General features: G+C 46.8%; 1 protein-coding gene across 1 annotated transcript; it reads left to right on the top strand.

Moving 5' to 3' along the window:
• Positions 1-8: 8 nt before the first annotated feature.
• Positions 9-22,855, top strand: T265_12061 (hypothetical protein; the record flags this gene model as incomplete). Its single annotated transcript, XM_009178988.1, has 6 exons — positions 9-95; positions 147-255; positions 9,819-10,264; positions 14,315-14,673; positions 18,600-20,585; positions 21,990-22,855. The coding sequence occupies 4 exons, from the start codon at positions 10,070-10,072 to the stop codon at positions 22,606-22,608; spliced, it is 3,159 nt and encodes a 1,052-aa protein (XP_009177252.1).
• Positions 22,856-23,808: the final 953 nt, after the last annotated feature.

The raw sequence follows: 23,808 nt of genomic DNA on the forward strand, positions 1-23,808 counted from the left end.
TGACTTCCTGACATCCCACGCTACAGCGGACTCTGGTGGATGGAGGCTGTTTCAGAGGATGACAAGGGTGTATCGGACGAGCGTGACTGCCCAGAGTGAGTTCTTGGAATTTTCCCATTGATCCAATGACAAGGACCCTCAAGCAGCAATCGGAATTCGCGGCTTTGTGCTCCTTCATACACCATTTCGGAGCCGACTTAGGCATATATCTCACGTTCCCGCAACTCGTGCAGTTTTTGAGTCTTAACAGTGACGGTAAGTTGAGTACATTCGGTGTCATACCCACCTCTGTTGAGTGGCCCAGTTGTGACTGGATTCCAGACCATTTTTCTGCTTCCAACTTATTTGACCGAACCCCAATTTAGTCACCGTCTTTTTTTTACCACACAGGTCGTACAGTATCACTGTTTTACTAACTGGAAGGAAACGGGTTAAGTGAAGTTTTTTTAGTTAAACGCAACAGCTTTATGTACCCCTGCTGGATTATCTATGACGTATATACTGAGGTCATCAGGTGGGTTTTATGCCCCTCAACGCCCCCTAGCGCTCGTGTGACGTGTCCGTGAACTCCATGCGGGACAAGAAGACCTACAAACGCGACTCAGTTCACTGTAATCTGGCTTTGCGGTTGCACTTTTCATCCCATGCGATAGAGCTGTGATGTAAAGTACCCTATGCCGTTTATGCCACGTACTTAGTTGAAGGGACATGTGAAGTAGACAGTCGCTCGAACGACCCGCGTTAGCTTGTAGGTCAGACTTGTGAACCAGGCTACGGCTATCGAAACGAAATCCCACATTCTGGCATTGCCTTGTGAGTCAGGCTTGAATCAAGCGCTCAAATAAACGCTGTCCCTTCTCGTGAGTAAGCCTGCAGTGCCTACCGTATGACCGATGAGGTCAACTTGACGCCAGCTCTGATGAGACTTGGTGCCACGTGTCCTTCGTTGCCCTCTAGTTACCCGTGAAACACAATCGAAAATACGAAACAGGATTTCGGTCCAATTGGGACTGGGTTTACTAAACCTTCAAGCTCCGCCAGATGCCAGTACATTAATACCGGTTCAAGTGACTCAGTTTTACTATCCATGGATTTTCAAGCCGCATTTGACTCCATTTAGCAGTCTGTTATTCTTGGCATGCTCGTTCATCAAAGAATGCCCCCAAATTTTGAATATAATGAGCTCTTTGTATTCCGAGGTTTGCTAGTTTGTGAGAATGTAGTGGGGCCATCCAAAAACTTCTGCAAAAATTGGGGCCTGACAAGAATACCTACAATCCAATATTATCCAGTTTTGTAATCGTCGAGGTAATGAGACGAAAATCGGATGCCTCAGGAGGTAAAGAATGTATTTCCCAGGTTAGAGCCTTTGATGACAGTATCTTGGAGTTCATTCATCTTATGGGCTACACCCCTTTGCCCTAAACACAGCAGGATATGAATAATGAACGTCGCTATCATAATGGCATGAGAGGATGTAAAAAGTCCGAGGTTGTTGTGCCCACTACCAGCAGGTGGTGTTTCACCTGCTGATGTTGCCATTACGTGAAGATAGGTGAAATCAAATGACATCGTTAAGAGAGTTTCAGGAGGGGTTGTTGCGAATCTAGTCCCAGGCTTTTAGTATTTCAGTGGATGCGATGCAATTATGAAGGAATCACTACCAGCCTATGGGGTTGAAGTGCACCCTGAGCATTCTGTCATAGATAACAAATACAAAGACGACATAGCTCTTGGATCCGACGGCGCGTTAATGCAGACTGTTAGATGATCTAAGTAATTCCGCCTCACGGTTTGGCGTGTGCTTCACACCTGCAAAGTGTAAACTGCTGCTGCGAAGCTGGGTTGGCTCGAAACCTAGCCTCACACTTGCGGATGAACGGATTGTGGTAGTAGACCTGAACAGTTGTTTCAGTCTCGTTTATCTCACGAAAGATGACGTTTCCATTCGGATTGGTTTGGCCGGAACAGCTTCTGTGAAATTGCATCGCCTGTGGCGTAGACGTGACAAGCCTATCCATCAGTTGTCAAGTTTACAATGCTGCGATGCGCTCCATATTACTGTACGGATCAGAAACCTGGCCACTGCACGTTGAGGAGGTCAAAAGGTTTCCAGTGTCTGACTATCGATGTCTTCGGAGCATTGCCCGAGTCTGGTGGGAACGCCGGATCAGCAATGCTAACGTCAAACGGCTGTTGGAAGCAGTAACTCGCGCACGATAGATAACTGATCGTACTGCATAGGTTGCGCTGGCTCTGCCACGTGTTCCGTATGCCAGTCGTCGAAAGGTTCTTTTCGCACAACCACTTGGTGTGTGGAAACTAGCCAGGGGAGTTCAATCAATGACTTGGCAGCGAAGCATGAAAGCCATTACCAGCAAATTAAGTTCTGCTGGTCATTGTCGTATCCATGGATGGGGACCCAGAGACGGGACACATCAAGGGTTAGAGACATTTTTATACGTGTCCTAGTTGCCGTCTCGATGGCGCCCATGCGTAGCTGCCCTCCTCCGAAGACACCATCGGTCAAACCGTCAAAGTTTTTAAATATGCTCAACCCGCAGCTACCAGATTTCAAACCCATAAAACAATGTGGAGAGCACCGCAGCATTGTAAACTTGACTTCGGACAGAGAAGCTCATGTCACATTTGCACCGCAGGTGCTGTAGGTCACAAAAGCTCTGGCCTTCCAAATCCGAATGGGAACATTGTCTTTCGCTAGACCCGTGGAACTGACACAGCTGCCCAGGTTGACATTTGTGTACTACTACAATCGGCTGATTCACAAGCTGGAGTTTAGGGTTAGAGCCAACTCCATATTGTGGTAGCATGCTGTACTCTGCAGATGGGAAGCGCATGCCAGACCTTGAGACAGACTTATTTAGATTATTTCGTGTCGTCGTTAAGGTGGCGTCAGAGTGACGAAGAGCTATGTCGTCTGTGTACTCGATATCTGTGAGCGAATGCCCTTGGAGCATCTCGATCTCGTAGGGTATATGGAGGGAGTTCTGCGGGTGTGAGCCTCGTAAATCCGTTTCGCTTCTCATGAAATATGAGATCTATTAGGGAATTTGTGGAGTCGCTTTGTAGCATCTGATTGCATTTGAGTAACAGCCAATGAATATCCAGGAAAGTTCAGGAAGACGCGTTCAAGAAGATGGATATTCAGTTTTGCGAACAATATGCATATGAGAGTTTTGCTCCCCGTGTCCAATAGTCTATAACTGTTCAGCTGGTGTTTCTCTAATAAACAACTCCACAGCGAAGGCTTTCTTCATTCTTCACCTTCTCCCACTTGATATAGTGGACTCAGGCTAGAGCTTCCCGTTGACCTTCATACATCCACGGGAGTTGGCATAAGATAGGAGCGTCAAGAATTTATGGAGGACTTCTGCTCCACAGGCACTGTCATAGTGCATGATGGTCCACAGAGCCAAAGGTGCTTTTGGGTCAAGTAGGGCCAACATTCTTCGTTCCTGGAGGCAGTGTCACTGTTCCAGAATCTGTCGCGGGGTGAAAATATCACCGACGCATCCTCTTGCGGGACGAAATCCATCTCGGTTTTCGCGGATCTGTCTCTACTTTTGTTTAGTCAACCTTTGAAGGATAAGACTGGAGAACACCCTCGATGCCGCAGAGCGTCCGCGTACCCTTTCTAAAGACAGTTTTTGAGACACTGATCGCCCAACGGTTGACTTTGACCGCCGGTCGAAATATTTTTAAGATTAGAGCTTCGTGTGTTACACAGAAGGTACCTTCTTCGCGCAGCCGCCATAGAAACCAGACAATTAGGCCTTAGTCCTTGCACCCCTGGGCCAGACCACCTCCTGCAACCAAGTAGGTTAGACCGTTGAGGCTAGGGGCAGGGTTTTGGAACAAAACCCCACGTCCTCCCACTACCTTGTGAGTCAGGCTTTTAAGCCAAAAGCCCAAGAAGCCAAACCCGATTCTTCAGCCTGGGCAACTGAGGAGTATTATTGGCCCTTGTAGCTCTTCGCTCACCGGCCTTCACCCATACCCATCTCCTAGTCCATCGAATGATGAACAGCGGTCAACTCATCTGCCAGCTCGTAACCAATGTTATCTGTCTAGACTATCGACAATAGAAACAAACGCAACGATGCTTTACTAAACTCCACATTACAGCCTTCAATATCCCTATTGTTAAGTTTGGCAATAGGCATGTTGTGCTGAAACATTGCCTTCTCTCTCTGTCGATTTATGCTGTATCTCTGAAACACACATCCAGGACCCAACTTTGGTCGTGCACCTCAAGTCGTTTGGGACGAGCTCAGTTGCTCCACATTTCACTCTTCGGCTATATTATGATCCTGACGCAATGGCTCGCGGTATCGGGGATGCGGAAGTTGCACTTGTAACGGACACTCACTGGATCACGCGTCACAGACTGATACAATCAATCTCAAAGCAGAATGTGTCTGACTGAACTGGGTCCCATTAGACAGTCGTGTTTACGCTATGCGGTCGTCTGGCTCAATTAAGATTAATACAGGTCGCTGCGGGAAATGGTATTTATTTCCCTTATCAGCGCACGCCCAGAGAGACTGCATTTCTGAGCCTGAGAAGCATAGGTTTTTATCGAGATATGTCACAAAAACACATACTCATGCTGGCAGGTTGTGTGAACGCTAACGTTGAGTGGCAAAACCTGGAAGAAGCATACTTAGATGATGGATTTGTAGTCTGTGCTCAATGTGCGGATAATGGGAAACGACTGTAGTCGTGTGCAGATCATCTCTGTTCATGGCCAGTGCAAACTTCCAACTCAAACGCTCACATCTAGTTACTTGGAGGTCACCATCTGTTGTAACGATATTTTCCTCAGCTTAGTTCTCGGTCTGAGCCTCCCTAGCTAGCGTTCACGTCAAAATAAACACCAAAGGTGCAAAAGATCTATTAACGCCCAAAACGAAATCAGGAACAGTTGTACAGCGCTTCGTATATATATAGCGTAAACGGCTATAACTTTTCTGGAATTTCTGACGCGTTCTGGAGCTCCATTGGCAACCGGCATTTGGCCAATACTGGGTCATGATTGGCTGTTGGGTCCAGATTGTTGACCAATCAGATCTCGTCTTGATGCCGGACCGGCAAGCGTCCCGAATTCTGGGCCAACCTCGACCGAGCCAGGCTTCTCGGCCGTAGCAGCGCCTAAAGACGTGCGGTATAGTGGGATCCGCGTGGATTCCTGCCTAACACCATCCGAAAGACAATCATGGGCTCAGTTGGCCAATTTCATCATCATCACCATTGTCAGCTGTAAGAACCGCGTGCATTTTGTGCAGTGGTGGCTGCCACAGTTTCGTTGACCGATGGTTTGGGGTGGGGTAGATAGCTACATTTACCGATGGAGAGCGTCAACTAGAGACTGTTGTTCCTTCTGGTGACTTGACTGGCTTGACTCTTATCATGCCATCGTCCGGGCCCGGTTATCACTTCGCCCCCCGGCATCATTACGCATACGAAAGCATAGCACTTTCATTCATCAACTCCGACAAGTCTCAGCATCTGAAGAGTATCGAGCTAACCTATCTAGAAAGCTGCTGGAAGCGCACATTGATGCAGATGACGAAGATTGATTGGAGACGGGCTAAAGAAACTATGCTCTCAGTCTTCAGAACTGTTTGTCCAAGCCTCTGACTCAACTAAATGAACTGTGGATATCGTCATGATCAGCAGATCTTATTTTCTGCCAGAAAGTCCATACCAGAAACTAGCGACTGTAATGGCGCACACAGATCTCTCAAACACCGGATAATTAGGAGCTTGAAGAATGATAGGACGCTGGTGGATTTCGAAGGTCCAGAAGATGCGGAGGGCCTTCGCTGCAAGCAGCAGTCCTGTTTAAGTTGATTCGACCGACCGGTCAAAAGGAGACAGGTATCAGTGGAACAAAATGTGAAAAAGACGGCACGGCAATTCACTCGCTCAATCGTCGTCCTGAGCGATGGACTGAGCACTTCAAAGGGCAGTTCAGCTGATCTTCTTCAACACAACTGTTGGGAGAACCCAGCAGGCCTGAATGGGACGTCAACAGCAGACCATCGTCAGCTGCAGAAATCTAGCGTGAGATATCAACCCTCAAGCCCAACAAGGCGCCTGGCGCGGTGGTCTCAGCACTCCTCAAGGAAAGTGGCAAGGTCTTGGTGAACAGCCCAACATCCATACTTCAGGTTTGGAACGTAACCAGAATACCAGTGGAATGGAGTTCCTTGACCGTAATCTGAGTTTTCAAAAAGGGCGCAAGAACGTCATGCAGAAACGTAGTATCAGCCTGATGTCTGTCACATTTAAGGTGCTCTCTGGGATTATTTTGCTTACGTTGATTGATTACCCGGAGAGACAGGTTCGTGAAAAAACAAGCTGGGTTTTGCCCTAACCGAGAGTGCATCGGTTGTATCTTCACCTTGAGACAAATTCTAGAACAGTGCCACTAATACAAACGTCCCACGTTGGTTGTTTTTCTTGAGCTGAAATCTACTTTTGACTCTGTCGATCGGAGAAACGTTGGCGGTCTCTGGTGAGCAAATGTGTCTCTTTCCATTAGGGAAACTACTCACAAAGTTCCTGAAAACTCTTCGACAGCCCACGACCGGTTTCGCCCTTTGCAAATCACGGGAGACTCAATTGACTCTCTCGTTTATGATGTCCTCCAGCTGAATGTGCTGCACACAGGCCGCCTCATGATTCAGTTGGCACGATATTCGAGATATCGCAGTATATTTTCATAAAGAAACTACTCACAAGGTTGCTGAAAACTCTTCGACAGCCCACCACCGGTTTCGCCCTTCTTGGGGCTCATCAGGTAGGCGCAGTCCCCGAGTTTCCGTCAACCTTATCATCTACTTGAACCCAAATTGCACTGTTCTCGAGAAATACACTCATTTGCAAATCAATTAGGTTTTCACGGGAGACTCAATTGACTCTCTCGTTTATGATGTCCTCCAGCTGAATGTGCTGCACACAGGCCGCCTCATGATTCAGTTGGCACGATATTCGAGATATCGCAGTATATTTTCCAATCTATACACCTTATGAGGGCACTGTGCGCACTCCTGTGGGCGCATACGAGTATACGGCAAACTTTCGCCTGAGTTCACCACCACCAGTGTTGTAAGTCAAGGCTGCCATCTCTCATCTTAACTCTTCAGCTTTGTTATTGATGTGATGCATGATATTTATCTGTTTGCCTCCGGAACCTCGGGAGTCGAAATGCTTATGGGACGTCAGCTCAAAGACATTGAGCCAGTCGGCGTAATGGATAAATTCATTTACCTGGGCTGCTGTGTAAGTTCCGGTGGACTGGATGGGGATCAGGTTATTTCTCGGATAGGAAAAGTCTGGGCAGCGTTCTCAACACCTGTGACGCCAACGTGACCTGAGTTTGTCTCTCATGGACAGAGTTTGCGGTGGTGCGATGCATACTGCTTTATGGGTCAGAGACGTTGCCTCTACGCACAGAGGACATACGGAAAACATCAGTGTCCGTCTATTAGTGTCTCCGAAGCATTGATCGGGTCTGTTGGGAACACCGGTTTACTAATGCTAGGCTACGCCAGATGGTCCTATGAAGAGGGAACTCTGCGATAGATGAAATATGCTTCATAGGCTCCGCTGGTTAGGACATGTAGTCAGGGGTGCTCGTGTATCATAGGTGTGCCTTCACAGTTTCCAGAGCTAATTCAATATACCATCACTCTCTAATGCTTTGCTGTATGATCCACGCCCTCCCAAGTGTCGGTGATCAAAGTTCTATTAGCTGGAATCAGCGTCCTCATGGTACAAGGTTTACTGCTGATAAATCAAACTAATCATTTACGAACGTTGACGGACGATGGCGTTCATTTGGTGAATTTATGGTAACTATCAAACTATGGGTCAGCGTAAGTTCTCATGAACCAAACTCCTCCCGACTGACCGCTCAACTGGGCTTCGCTTATTTTTGAGTGGGATGAGTTGTCCTAACAATAAATCTGCTGATTACGGTACGGACACTTTCAACGTGATGTCGGAAGTCAAAACAGGAGTTGATATGGTTGGTCAGGTGCTCGCAACGCGTCAGGCTCATAGGATCATAAGTATGGATAATTGAAAACCCCTTACAAGGAGATACTGCTCTAGCTAAATCCTATCACGCATGGAAGTGGTTTACGAAAGCGAATGACCTCATGGTCGCAGACCTTCTCGCCAACCCATCTTGGCGAGTGTTTTATTGGCTTACGAGTCTTTGATCAGACAACGAAACTTGGTGGACTGAACTTGCTGTCATTTGTGTAGGCTGTCTTGTTTCATACTTGCCACCTTCGCTGGGACACTGGACATCCGTACAAACGGTTTGCAAACAAAATCATGAACTACAGCAACTCCTAGAACGATGAAATCAGAATTTTCTATCACAGTTTCGACTGGTGCTCCAGCTAGTGTTCAGTCGACGACTGGGTTGTTAATCGATGCCACGCGTTCTTGTCAGGACAAACATCTGCAGGTTTGTAGGCATTCCGTGCCGTTTGCATTAGGCTAGCACAAGGTCACTTCTCATACCTTTTCTACTATTTCTTCAATAAGGCTTACAAACAAATACGAGCTTTTCGACACTAAACCATCGGCCTTCAGCACTGATGTTTTACTGTCACCATTGAAGACGATGACGGGATCCGGGCAAAACGGAAAATATGTAATTTGGACCTAACTCATCTAAAAATTAAAAGTTCATACATGCTCCTTGGTAATCCAACTGGGTTAACTGTAGAGGTTTTTGGACGACACTCACTGAAATTCCAATTGCGTTATGAGAAGCCGGAACCGAAAGCTAGAGGCGGGCGTAAAAGCAGCGGCAACGTAAGCACGGAGGTGGAATGTTGGTATGGATAAAGGAAGCCGAAGGTTCAAAGCCATAAAACACACACTGGACAGCGAGCAGCTAGTGGATTAGTACAAACTTATCTCTTCGTATAAAGGCCACTTTCTGTGTTTCTCAGGGTTTCCTATAAGGCGCGGTGGTTATATGCATGTACATGTGCACGTATGCCTATTTGCTTCAATAATGAACCAGTACTTTCGCTCACTATTATATCACCATGTTGACGCCTACTAGTGACGTGTGACAAACCTTGCTCGCCGACCTTATTTCACCAGATCTACGTCGGCGCCACCACCTTACTCTACTCCGCGCAAACCGCCTGTGGTTGAATGGAAATGAGTCACGAGATCAAAATCAGTCCTAATCATTGTATGTTTCTGCGTATGAGTGGCACGCACCGGAGGCCTGGCATGTGCCCATTTTGGACATAAAATGTATAGGTATTGAAGAAGGTTATTTTGAGCTTTGCACCGTTTCGTCACTACTGCAATTGTGTACATTGGTTGCCGTTGTGCTATCTCGCACCCGCTTATGGACAACTCTGAAGCCGGGTTGCTCGTTTGGGTCTCAGCAGCTCTTGTTTCCGAAACATACACGTGGGAGAAGGCACACAGGATATTCGGTTTCTCGCTGTCACAAACTTCAAGTTTACAGCGCTTCAAGTGCAATGGATTGTGCTGTCTAGACCCAGCAGCTATTAGAGGTCACTATGAGTTTGTCCAGTGATCTCAAAACAGTTTTTTGTTCAGCATAGCTATGTGAATTCGTGACCATCTAGCACAGCCATTAGAACACTGGGACATCAGGAATCGAAAAACAGTTCAGCTTGCCATTAGCTGTTCGGTTTTTCTCCATCTGACTCATCCAACAGAAGTCTCATTGTACGCTGCCTGCTACTCTTCTGTTATCTTTTCAACCTTTTCATCCGACTTTTCAGCAAACTGGAAAAAGTGGGAAACACTGCACATAAAGCTACTTAACAAGCTCAAATATCGCGCCCGACCCGAACGCTGGGAACCTGTCTTGGGGCGGTTTTTGCAAATTCACGCGAATGACGCGGAAGATTTGCTTCTGGCAGGAGATTTGCTGCAGCGTGGTTCCGGTAATCCTTCAACGGCTACCAACCGAAAATTTGTATCCACACCCCCTCTTGTCTATTATGACTTGGATTTCCCTATCCGAACTAAAATGCTTTTGCTACTTCTCGAGACACAGTTCGATCGGAACCAGGCCTTTAAAGAAAAGGTAAATCTGCGATCGGCGGTTGATTTGAGGTTTCGACCACTTGGTACGGATGTTTGGGGAAGAAATTACTGGTTATTGAAGGACTCCGAAGTAAACGTGCTTCTTTATCGTGAAGAAGCGGAACATGAGAAAATACAGGTAAGCTTGTTATTGGTGGTCTTTTCTCTCCTATTTCTAGCGCGCGTCTTTGTACCATTCGGGGTTCGCTGTTGTAAAGTGATCACAAGCTACGGAAGTTCGGACTCTGGTTCTCAACCACTGTTCGTATAACTCCCCAAATTCTTTTCGCCTATTTTTTCCTGTAAATATTTAGGATGTATATGTTTGTATAACCCCCGTAGTCTCTTCTTAACTATACACCACAGACCAAGCAGTTCGTTTTTGGGTCAGCATATGTTGACCTATTCAGTAGTGTTTTTAAAACATGGATTTCTTATTGGTCATAATTATGCAGAAGAGTATATTCCGAGAACTGGAGCAGACTTTTGACTCATCCATTCAGCCCGAGAAAGCTTAATGATTAATGCGCGAACTTACTGTCTGGAAGGTCCGTGTCTCCAGCCCAACTCCGGCATCTAGACTGCTCCTGTCTAAGCTGGCAGTATGTCAACCCTCGTGCTTCGAGTAGCATGGCGGCTACGCACCGAAAGGGTGTTACAGCTTAACTATCATCATTGTCCACTCCATGAATTCGTCTGGACGTTTGACCACTAGTGAGCATCCTTTCCCCTTTTTCTTCGACTTCGTCATCGGTGTGATCGACAAAGATTCATTCCCATCCCCTACTGCCTATGCTGTGAAAACAATCCCACGGCTTTCGTGCTCGGAAGTCATAGCCGTGCTTCACGCCTGCAAAGTGTAGAGTGCTGCTGCAAGCCTGGGTGAACTGATTGGGTTAAAAGACAAATTCTTAGACCTGTGTAGTTGTATGAGTCACTGTGGTTTAGCTGAAGATGATATTTCCATCCGAATCGGGAAGAGACTAATGGTTTTGGTCGTATGTGTCGCACGTATGGAATCACCTCGTCTGGTGCACTGTATACTGTTTTCTTGACCAAAAACCTGGCTGCTGCGAGCTAATGGCGTCTTCGGGTCACTTCACGAGTCTGGTGCTGAAAGCTTTTGGAGAGCTGAAATGGTTGCATTCGGTAGGTTACACTGGCTTGGTCACCTTCCCTTTATGTCAGTCTATTGACCTGTTCGAACAACGATTTTCGCACGACCACTTGGGAGGTGTTATCATTCCATGAGCATTCAATCATTGACTTGTTGGGTAAGCACGAAAACGATTACCAGTAAATTCAGTTGTGTTAGTCATTGGCCCCTTCTTGGATGGAAACTTTGGAACGGGGTACATATCACTGGTTAGAGATACTGTCAGACGTGGCCCAGTTGCGTGTTCGGTGGTGCGTATGCATCCAGGCTGTTGCCTTCAGTGTTTCTTCTTCCGTTTCCATACTTCCAATGAAAAGTTCAATGTCATTCCTGTATTCACGTTTCATTTACAACAACTACGGCCTCCAGTGTAATTATTTTCCCAGGTTGTCGGTGAATGAAGCTGTGATAGTTGTAACCCATGGCATATTACCGTATACCGTTGAAGATTGATGTTTCCCACAACTTGCATTTTTCAAATAGCTGTTGACTTAGTCAGGGTCTGAGTACAGTTTATATCATGATATTCACGGAGGACCTGGTAACTCCTAGACCGTAAGGCTATACTTCAACTAGGTGCCATTGAGAAAGAAGTCAGATCACTTACGCTGGACTTTTGCCTTCATTAGGACTCAATTGATGAGCTTAAAGGGATGGATCAAATGGCTTTATAGTCAGTAGCCTGAAGTTGATGGTGTGACACCAGATTGTGGTGGGCTATTGTCTGTCGCATCGAACGAAACGAACAAACCCCCGCACATAATTGGCAATGTCACTTGCGGCTTGCGCTGAGCTAAACGTGCATCCACATGAACGCAATATAACCGGTGTGTGAACAACAAAGGATAGACAGGTGGAGACAGTCCTAAAGTCATCAGCATACCCATATTTGTTAAGGGTGGACAAGCGGAAAATCGAGGTACAATCAATGAAAAAAGTGATGTGGTGGCCCACACTCACATGGGCGCATACAACAGTACTCCCAGAGAGTCACCCCTAGCATCTTTTTAACCTTAACACCCCAATTGGTCAAAAGTGTTACTGAGGGTTATTTGCACACATATATATATATATATGGGGTGTTACTGGACAGCACTCAATGTCAATGGTGTGGCTCATTTCGAGGAGACGACAGTTGGAAACTCAGCTGAGTTTACCGCCAGTTTATTATATACTTCGCTGCCAACTGACTTAGACGGTTTCTGTCTTGTGAATGGTTGTCCAATAAGTGCTCCTCAAGGAAGCGGTCGCGATGGTCTGTGGGCTATGACTACTCCAGCATAGCCTATGTACGGTCATCAATTCACTCTCCAACAACCATTCGGCGTTCTTCGGCATTATTCATCCGCTATTCTCATCGTGCAGTTTGTTCCGAAAATTTCTCGTTGGGCTCTGGATGCTGTCCATCATCCCCAGTAAGCGCCCATGGCACTCGCTCACGGATATCGAGTACTCAGACGATATAGCTCTCAGATCCGATGCCGCGTTAATGCAGACTGTTAGATGATCTAAGTAATTCCGCCTCACGGTTTGGCGTGTGCTTCACACCTGCAAAGTGTAAACTGCTGCTGCGAAGCTGGGTTGGCTCGAAACCTAGCCTCACACTTGCGGATGAACGGATTGTGGTAGTAGACCTGAACAGTTGTTTCAGTCTCGTTTATCTCACGAAAGATGACGTTTCCATTCGGATTGGTTTGGCCGGAACAGCTTCTGTGAAATTGCATCGCCTGTGGCGTAGACGTGACAAGCCTATCCATCAGTTGTCAAGTTTACAATGCTGCGATGCGCTCCATATTACTGTACGGATCAGAAACCTGGCCACTGCACGTTGAGGAGGTCAAAAGGTTTCCAGTGTCTGACTATCGATGTCTTCGGAGCATTGCCCGAGTCTGGTGGGAACGCCGGATCAGCAATGCTAACGTCAAACGGCTGTTGGAAGCAGTAACTCGCGCACGATAGATAACTGATCGTACTGCATAGGTTGCGCTGGCTCTGCCACGTGTTCCGTATGCCAGTCGTCGAAAGGTCCTTTTCGCACAACCACTTGGTGTGTGGAAACTAGCCAGGGGAGTTCAATCAATGACTTGGCAGCGAAGCATGAAAGCCATTACCAGCAAATTAAGTTCTGCTGGTCATTGTCGTATCCATGGATGGGGACCCAGAGACGGGACACATCAAGGGTTAGAGACATTTTTATACGTGTCCTAGTTGCCGTCTCGATGGCGCCCATGCGTAGCTGCCCTCCCAATATCCCTACCGCCTCCAATGCGCATTTGTCTTCCTCATCTCCTCAAGTCGGTGAAAGAAATTGTGTCAGCTGGGACCACTGTGCGGCAAGTACAGTTTTACACCTGATGTTGATGATGATTTCGGTGGATGCAAATGGCAACTTCTTTTGTTTCCCAAGGCACCCACCCAGATCATACTGAGGCAACTGGAACCTACTGTATAATCCCCAAAGTAGTGTCGTTCGTTCTGTGGCGCCGTAAACTCTGCACTTGACACAGCAGCTTAATATCTCCCATTCGGTGAATATGTGCGTGCGCTAGACCAAAATGTAAAAACAATGTTTGTGAAACTGAGTTGGCAGCTAAAACTACTGTACGGGAAGTTCGTGGTTTATTCAGAAGATGGTGTTTCTACCCCCTGATTGTTTCACATGCAAGTACGAGTTTTAAGTTCACATTAGACCGACGGTGTGCTTGCTCAAAATCGTGTCCTTTGCATGTCCTTGATTGTCCGAATGACTTAAGTTGCCTTCATGACCCCGAAGGCACTTCGCAACTTTTAGAATTGTGCTTTCCATATTTTCGGTGTGCGGTTACTCCTTTTTATCTTTTTTCTCTTTACCAGTGCCGGAACACTAGTGCTTTTGAACAGAATTATAGGCCAGTGTCAGGCGTTTCAATATCAGTTTCAAACATCATCCTCATAATCGTTAGCTCTTTCATTCCAGTATTCAATACAGTGCACCAGTGACGTACTTACTTTAGTGGGCAATGCATAAATCTCCCTGTATTCTCACTTTTTTAGCTGGTTTGCGAAACAACTGATGAAATTCGCCAGTTGCATCACGAACTCAAAGATGCTTGCCCTCCGGAATCCAAGTTGGCTGACATTCTGGTTCACCAGTGCACTCCATCTAATTCCTTATTGGAGACAATAGCAACTACTTTGCTTCACAACGGTATCGCCACCACTGAGTCAGAACAATTGGATTCGGCAAGTTCTGTCATGGACCGGGAGGTGAAACCATTTCCTCCATCCCCCAGCACGCCCCCACCTACGCCGATACCAACCGTCACTAACGGATCGGCAGCCCCCGTCGTACCATCTAACCTGTTAATAAAGACTGAGGACACGGAACTATGTACCAAGGCATCACCTTTGAGGTACACAACCATAAATAGTGTTCTTTTTTGTCAGTTTAGCTGTGGAATTGATTGTTCCGCTTTCAAATAGAACAGCGTCGTTTTTTTAGTTGTCCATTTTAATGCAAGCGCATTACCTAGAGACACGTCAAAATAGAACTGATAAGGAACGTCGTCAGGCGGAGCTACTGTGACGGGTACTGTAAATGAGCAGTTGATGTACAGCCTTGCCGTAGCATAGGATTTCTTTCGCTGTTGCATGATTCTGATTTGGTTTTTGTAGCTAGGGGTTACCACTCACTTCTGTTTCCTTTATCTCGCATGGACCAAACCTATCAGAGTCCTACAGAGGTTCCTCGTGCGACCAAAAATTCAATCGTTAAGAGCTATTTCACTGCTATGGAATCCAATTGAGAAAGTGCATCACGCTCGATAAAACACCGCATGCTCCAGCTGTGCATACTGTGATGTATCTTCTGTATTCAGCTGGTGCCATCAAGTCGGACACTATCGTTTGGATCTTAATGTGAGGTGATCCTTAATGTGTAACGGGTCGAGTAGGTACGAAAACAGCTTCATGCCCTTCTCTATCGCACAACCACGAAACTACAGAATAGCGAGTTCTAGTGTCGGGAGGGCCGTGTCAGAATGCAAGCATCAAGAAATATGGTTGGTGAGTCGTTTTCTGGTCCTCTATATTACATGACATCCATGTGTCCGCTGGAAATCCTACAACAAGGCTTGACTTGACGAATTGCCGGTGCTGATACCTGTTGGGCGCCAATACCTATCCAAATGACATCATGAGCTTTCTGTAACCTTGTAATTTACAATACTTTCCACTTGAATGAGTGACACTTAGAACTGGACACTCCCAATAGTGACGCCTCTGGATTCAGACATGTCTGTATGGTTATTAGTTTTTTCGCCAAGGTACGCAATTTTATTGCAAACGTTTCATTACCAATCAGGGTGACATCATCAGTGCGTTGTTAGGGAACGTAGCGACTGGTTGATGGTTGTTGTGTCTTACTGAACGGTAGTGCAACTCTGTATTGTTCCCTTGGCTTTCTGCTCCGCCCACTATGGTATATCACAAGGCACGGTAGCTCTACACAGCCCTTTATGGAGCCAAAGGTGGATTATTACAATTGTATCACAGAGTGTCCCACAAAGTCATGCTAAAATCTCCGTGAGGAGGGTCAAAGATGCTCGATCCTGATTGGCTGGCATTCTGACCAATCAGGGCATGCCTTCGTTTGGCCCGTGTCCTGTACGTGACACATCCATCCAAATGATGTGATGTTCGGTTATTAGAGACGGCTAGCCTTCGGACAGTGGTTGTGCGTTGAGTAGTGTTGCGTGTTTGTTAATATACGTGCTGCTAGCCGGTGTTGACCTTCGATCAGGATTGGTTGTTCGGTCGGGCGTTAACATTGGTTGCTCTGTTATCCTCTGTCCTGATTGGTCTGTGACCACGTGACCTATGGGTTAAGCCTCTCCTGCTTTCGCACTCTGGTCGGCGTTGGGTTGACCTTTGTCTTTAACCCCTCTCGGTTCCAGGTTGTGGCCTTTGTTGATCCGACTCCGAAGCATTTCTGGTTTCTTGGTTTGTTAATCCTATATTTGTCTCTTTACGTACTCCAGTTGAGATACTGGTCCTTTACACGTTGTAATACGTGAATTGGGTCTAGTTCAGTCCATCGATTGATCAAGTCCGTCGTGGAGTGCCATGTTTCTAGAAGACATGAGACCCTATCTTTGATATCCATACATGAAGACCAGGGTCGAAAACTTAATCTGGAAGTCGCAGAAATCTTCGCACATAGAGACATAGAGACACAGTAAGGGCTGTGTTGTTGTATGGGTGCGAGACATGGTCTCTGCGGACAGATGATGTGAGGAGTCTTCAGGTTTTCGACCACCGATGTCTCAGAAGCGTGGCTGGTTGTGGATGGCGTCAGTAACGAGGCGATTAGAAAACGGGTATTTAGTTGTGCTGCAGGCACCTCAATCCGGAAGAACATCCAGCATCATCGACTGCGATGGCTCGGTCATGTGCTACGCATGCCAAAACACGGTCTACGGAGACGAGTGTTGTTCTTCGTGCCTGCTTCATGATGGCGCAAACCGCAAGGTGGACAGCACATGACTTGGCAGAAAATCGTCAAAGAGATCACAAAGAGTTTGGGTGTTGTTGGTGTTGTGCGACTTCCAGGATGGGGTCCCCGTGACCCCGTCTGCTTGGCTGAAGACGTTGCAAGAAATGGTGGCTAATCGATGTCAGTGGCGTTCGTGCTGTCAGTTTCTTTCCAGATTGTCTGATTGAGCGGTTGGAGGTGTAGGCACCTCAGTATGCTTGACATAGGTATATATATATAACTAGATAAACCTTATGGCTGTACGGCAGTGAAGCATCAGTGCCAACACTGATGTTGCTGTCTTTGATGATGATGATGATGAGAGACACGAGACACGAGACAAGGAAGGGAATTTCTGGAAGCATGATATTGAACCATGGACTAGAGCAACCGATGGATTGAACTAGATCCAATTTACGCGTTACTACGTGCCTTTGATGATGATGATGATGAGAGACACGAGACACGAGACAAGGAAGGGAATTTCTGGAAGCATGATATTGAACCATGGACTAGAGCAACCGATGGATTGAACTAGATCCAATTTACGCGTTACTACGTGCAAAGGACCAGTATCTCAACTGGAGTACGTAAAGAGAGACAAATATAAGATTAGCAAACCAAGAAACAAGAAGCGCCTTGGAGTCGGATCAACAAAGGTCACATGGTCACCGAGTGCTTCTCTGGTTAGCCCAGCTTGCCCTGTCAGAGACGTGGATTGCTGTGAGGTGTGACTTAAATTAGGCTGTGACCTCATTTAGCACATAGTCAAACATAGCGTTCACAGCGTTTTGGATTTCCATTGAGCCATTTTTTGACAGACTGACATGTTTCCTGTTCGTAACTTGCTGCTGCTGGAATTCTTTGGCGACCGAATCATGCAGCTAGTAATTATCATAACGATAAGTGATTTTCTTGGTTGCTGTGGGACATGCTGCAACCCAAACAAGAACCAGAGCGCGATCTAACTCATCGTACGTGTCCGAACACGAGATGGCCATCTATAGCCACCTGCCATAAGATCATTCTGGGTGTTGTATTGGCTGTGGTTTAAAGGGCGCCAGGTCACGCAACACCCATGTTTGTACTTGCCGTAACTAGATGATGATCAGCGCATAGTTTTGGGATTGATCATCGTTGTTCATTTTGGAAGCGCCTTCTACCGAGTCTTTCACCGATGCTCCTGTCATTCATGTCGATTCCTCCCACGTGAAAATTTGAATCGCCAGCCAGAATGCTGATATCCGTACAGTTTATCATCCGCATTCAAAGCAATACTCACACCTTTTAGACGACGGGTCACTGTTTCCAGATCACCTGACACTCAGAGAAACCGTGAATAAAGCGGACTACGTTGGATCGTGTACAGATGCATTACTGTAGTAGGCTCTCGTGTGCTTGTTTCGGAGGCATAATACACATTCTCAAAGAGGAAAACGGTTTGAGCAAGGGTGGTCTGTTGACCTATCTGACAAAGGATACAGACTAAACGCTGCTACGTTGAGAAGATCCTTCTGTATTAGTAGGGCATGTGTAGGCTCCATTCTTCTGGGTATAGGGTCAGGAATCGACGCCAATTTTTTGGAGCTACAAACAGACGGGATAGTATTTGCATAGGTAGTAATAGGATGTGGAGCTGATAAATTAAGGAGACTATTCTCTGTTACTAAGCTGTGTGGTTAGATGTTACTTTCTGGTCGCTCAGGCCAAAGAAGGAGATTCGCTTTGGGCCTGTTTCTGTATATCCTCATCTGGTGTGCACAGCATCATCTAACACTACTTTCTGTTAATTTTACTGTATTTTAGTTCAGAAGGTCCTATTGGAGAGAAAGCTGAGGAGAACTCTGTAGACAATATCCACTGCGTAAAACCGGATCCTCAGCCTCCAGGGGATGATGAAAGCACAACAGATGGAAAGGTTATCAATGGTGAATGTACCCAACCGGCAGAGAATGGTAAGAAATGCCAGTCAAATAAGCGCACAACCAAGGTCAAGCCAAATGGAAATGACCCGACCGAAGTTCGGCGTAGTGGTCGCCAAAGAAAACCGGTCGAATTTTTAACAATGGAAACCTTGCAACCTAAACGAACTCGCTCGAGCGCAGCGGTGACCAAGCCACAAGAGGTACACACCAAAGAAGGAAATAAAATTGTTTTGTCGAAGCATTCGAAAAAGCGTGGGTCCAAATCCAAGCTCCCGCAAGTACCTGGTGATATCGGCACCATTTCAGGCAACCACAACAATGAAAGTAAGCAGAGACGCAAGAAAAAGAAGAGGAGGCGCCGTCGGAAGGATGGCAGTCGCTCTAACCCCTGGCTTTGCTCCTCCTCTTCTAGCGAATCGTTTGATGAAGATGACACTTTCGAGCATGCTTTACAACAGCAATTTGCTGAGAGTAGCGATTCAGATGCGCGACGTGCAAAGAAGGCGAATAGCATTTCAGACTGGAATGACAAGCCTGAAAGTGATTTCAATCCAGACGATATCGGCTCTGATAGTGACGCTGACAGTCTTACACAAGGACGCAATCTAGCTAGACAGAAACGTCTACAGCGGAAGCTGAGCAGCGTAGGTGCAAGTCACCTAGTACCCGAACAGGAGTCTCCATGTCAAGTTTGCTTTCGCTGCCATTTGCCTGAATGGATGTTGTTGTGTGACCGTTGCGATCTTGGGCATCATGCAATGTGTTTGCGGCCGCCGCTGCTCATCATTCCTGAGGGGGATTGGTTTTGCCCGCGTTGTCAACACGCCACCTTGGTATCTGCTCTAGCAGAATGTGCAGACGCAGTTGATGCAGAGCAAAAGAAACAAACTCTTTTCAAGCGAATGCAAGAACGACTGAACTACGTCAATATCAGCATGACGAACATATTGGCAGATGAGGACGATGGAGACGCTGATAAAGTAAGTCGGACAAGGAATCGATCGAGACAAGGCATTATATATCGAGAATCAGACTCGTCAGATGGACTATCCGAAGACCCAAGTAGTGGGGCAGAGAGTTTTACTGCTTCTAGCGACGACGACGATCATTCCGAAGGCAATCAACGAGTGAGGGGGGTTAAGCCGCGCACTCGATTTCCACGAACTGCTCGAAATCGACGTGCAGTACGGCTTAACTCCAGTTCAGAAAGTGAGGTGACAACGTACTCTTCATCTGACTCCTCAGCTGAGTCTCCACCCGTCCCCGCTCCACGCTCAACAAGAAAACGACAGGCGCACTATAATCTTTCAGAAGCATTCAAGCACCTTGATGAAGTCCTGGAGGAGGACGAAAAGTATCAACAAGAAAAGCGTCTTCGGAAGAGTCGTAAAACGAACGCATCTGACGCATCCGGTAATGAGGCTGGTTCGCAGGAGCCTGCCGAACGTCCAGGTGGTCGTTCTCGTGGGAAGGACCTATCAAACATTCTCGGTCCCGATTGGAAAGACTGGGAACCTAGCAAACCGAGGTCCAGACGACGCCGATTGGGCGGTCAGCTGTCTAGCTCATCGGATGAATCAGATGTGGACGGGAAAAGCCATCGTGATAGTGTTGACGATGATACCGATTTCAAACCTTCTGGTGTATCAAGTGAGGTATCTGAACTGGAAGGTGAGGAGTTCGGTAGTTCCAGTGCTACTAGTAGTGACAATAGCTGGCTTTGTGCTTCCCGTCGCGCCCGCAAGAAAAGGAACCGATCCGTCAGGCCTTCTCGTCATCAAAATCGCCTTCGAAAACGGAGAAGACCAATACCTCAATTCGAAGAAAGTGAAAACGAAGCATCTGGCGAGGTTCTTCATCGCCCAAAGTGAGTTTTCCCAACTTACGGCTCTGTTGTGAATGGTATGGCAGTTGTCAGCAGCTTTCTTAGGAATATGTCGTCGGTCTGGCTGATTCTAAGATTGCATATGAAGCCTAATTTGTACGTGTTGACATCGTTCCTGGTGGTTGGTCTATGCGTACGTCGACTAGCCTGTTACGATGTTTGCTACGGACCATCTGACTGCCGTCAGATGGTCCGTAGCAAATCAAACCCTGGCCACAGTGTAACCTCGTACGTGTGCGATCCGGGTTTAACTTGCGCCTGATGTATACGACAAGTCTGTCCGTGACAAACACCTGTAACTGTCTAGTCATTTTACTCGAGTCTGTAGATACGCACGAAGCATACTGAGCTTTTCGATGGTACACTTCTGCAATAGTCTAAACGGACCTCCCTTGACAGCCTTCATTCACACCACATCAAATATTAGGTAGGCGTTTGAGTGCGCTCTAAAAGAGGCGGTGTGGACCACCAGTCAGATTTTGCACAGAGTGTGAGATTTAACTGTTTGTCGTTATTTTTTATTGCGGCACGTCGATTGTCCTGTATGACGTATCTTAGCGTTACCTCTCCCTAGCGGGGTCTGTCGGTGTACATATGGCGTGCATATCCGGAAGTCGGTGCCACGCCACTATTTTGAATTGATGTTTATTTGAGCAACCGAAAGGACCCAGGGTCGTGCCAGATTGTCCAAGCCTAGACAGGGGAAGTTGAGAGGCAGAGGTCGGGTTCGAACCACGGACCTCCCGGTCAGTAAATTCGCGCTCTAACCACTTGGACCATCTCGCCCCCTCTTGTGAGTATCTGCTCGTCACTTAGCCCTCAGTTATCAAGGTGATCTCGTCAAATCAAAAACAATCACCCAATTGTCTCCATCCTACTTGCGCTTACTAATGTCAGCATCCAAGGAGACTGTGTGGAATTCCGAAATAGATGATTATACACCTACTTGAGTTGGAAACCGCCCCACTTACAAGGTATGTTTCAGACTAGCGGCGTACCTTGACCTTGATGCTTGCAAACCAATAAGCGCCCTGTTGCTTAAACCTTCGAAGTTCCCACTGGACACGTTAACTGTGGCCCCATCATTCGGTGTGGCCAATTAACCGCAGATACCTTGTGAGTGCTCAAATGTCTGTTCTGTCTTAAAAACTAGCTTATCAGTTAGAGTTTGGTTTCCCTATTCGGAAACTTCGCGGGAGTAGTTAAGTTTCTGTTAGTCGGATAGTCGACTGATGTGTATGCTAATTGCTCACTTGGCAGGCAATAGTTCATATATCATTCCTATTGTCCTGCCAGTACATTCTTACCGTAGGTCATTAGGTCCCCTGATCTGTTTCTACTCATCTTCTTAGACTCCCGTTTGCTTTGTATTTTGTTTACCTACAGGCGCAATCGAACTGTTGTCAGTTACCGGGAGTCTGATGAACAAGATGAAGACGATCCGCCATTTCAGAAGCTAAGAACTAAGGCCAGGCGAGGGTTTAGCGATGACGAGAAATCGTCTAACGATAACCTGTCTGGTGGAAGTGCCGATCGAGGTTCGGTGCATGTTTCCAATACCCCCCGAGTGGAGCGTAAGAACCGGAGACGTATCCTATCGTCTTCCGAAAGCGAATATCGGCCAGAAGACGAAATGACAGGTAACCAGTCTCCGACGGAACAGAAATACCCTGCTGACACTGTCTCCGACTTGTCGGATGAGCTCTCCCATACAAAACTCAAGATTAGCGAATCAAGTCCAGAACAATCCACAATATTCGAACAGTCGGTTTCGGAGGGACCAATTGTCACTTCCGCGATCCCTCCAGTCTCTTTGGCATCATCTTGTTTCGATTGGAAGCACGATAGTCATAAATTGCAGTCGCAGAGCGACGAAGAATCGGTGCTTGACGAGACAGATGATTTGTTGCCTCGTCGTCCACTTTCACACTCCATTTCACCGAAACCAGACATCGAACCAGGTAGTCTTTATATGGCGAAAGAGTCTCCTGATATTTTTGAGTAACAAACCTACGTGATGTTCCTTGATCTTAGTGCCCCTCAGCTGTCCCCAAGTGCACAATGTTTGGTCTGCCATTTTATGTCCGTCCTTTGTATATAAGTCGGCTCCGATCTCTGTTTTCTGTTTTTTTTTCTCGTGTACACGTAATTTCCGTTTGACCTGTCAAAGCATTTATATTTCAAGCTATCTTCGGGTGCGCTGCCTCTTCAGAATCACGTTGGATTGTACAAAATTGTTTAATAACATAAATTCCAATTCTCATCAAATTACATTATTTGTCTCTTCGTTGGCACACGTGACTAATTAGTTCAGTTCGGTGCAGTTCAACAGCACGTTCGTTCCAGTCGCTACAGTTATCGTCACTGAAAACGGAGTAGCATAAGAGATATAGCTGGGGGACTGGCGGCACGGAACTTATTGAATACTGATGGAAGAAAAGCTGTAAGGACAAATGATACTTCTCGCTTCCCCAATCCGATGAATGAGCTTGGTACCCCACCTTGAGCCTTTGGGGGATTCCACCCAGGACCACTGTTACCTGGTTGGGGCTGGCTTAGCCTGAGGGCCCGGAGGGAGCAAGGCATGGGTGTCTCACTGCTGACGCTACTGTGCACTACAGATGCTTTTGAGCCGCATCGGGCTTTCTTTCGGTTTAGTTTTACTTCGACCGCAATGGATAATTTGCCCGTGCGATGGAGCATCTGGACTGTATGGGTTTTATGGATGACCTTTTCTAACTCACCTTTGGATTAGGGAAGGAGCAGCGTTACTGCTTCTTTAAATGTGAGTATGTTGGTCACCTACGCAAAACTTAGCACAACCTTCACACGTCAGTCGCAGAGGAGAGTATTGGTTTACTCCTGGACCGCACCGTAGTACGGTACCTGACTACTATTGGTATTCACGATATGACTCCATGTTAGGAAACGGAGTTTTAGCAATGTAGCCACGGGACCACTGCAGTACTTAAGCTTCACAACTACGTCAAGTTCGCAGCTTTTGGTCGAGTCAGTTGAAATGAACTACCTCACCAACTCGAGCCTGATCGGCTCCGATTGATGTAGTAGACTGTACCAAACGCCTTTGGACTGAAGACTGCTTAATTTCCCACTCAGTCTAGGGTTTATTTTGCCGTATAACCGATCGTTCAGCTGTAACATCCTTCCGGGGCCCAGCCACCGCGACCCCCGAAGGAAGCACGAG

Source organism: Opisthorchis viverrini (assembly GCF_000715545.1).
Source record: "Opisthorchis viverrini unplaced genomic scaffold opera_v5_755, whole genome shotgun sequence".
NCBI lineage: Eukaryota > Metazoa > Platyhelminthes > Trematoda > Opisthorchiida > Opisthorchiidae > Opisthorchis > Opisthorchis viverrini.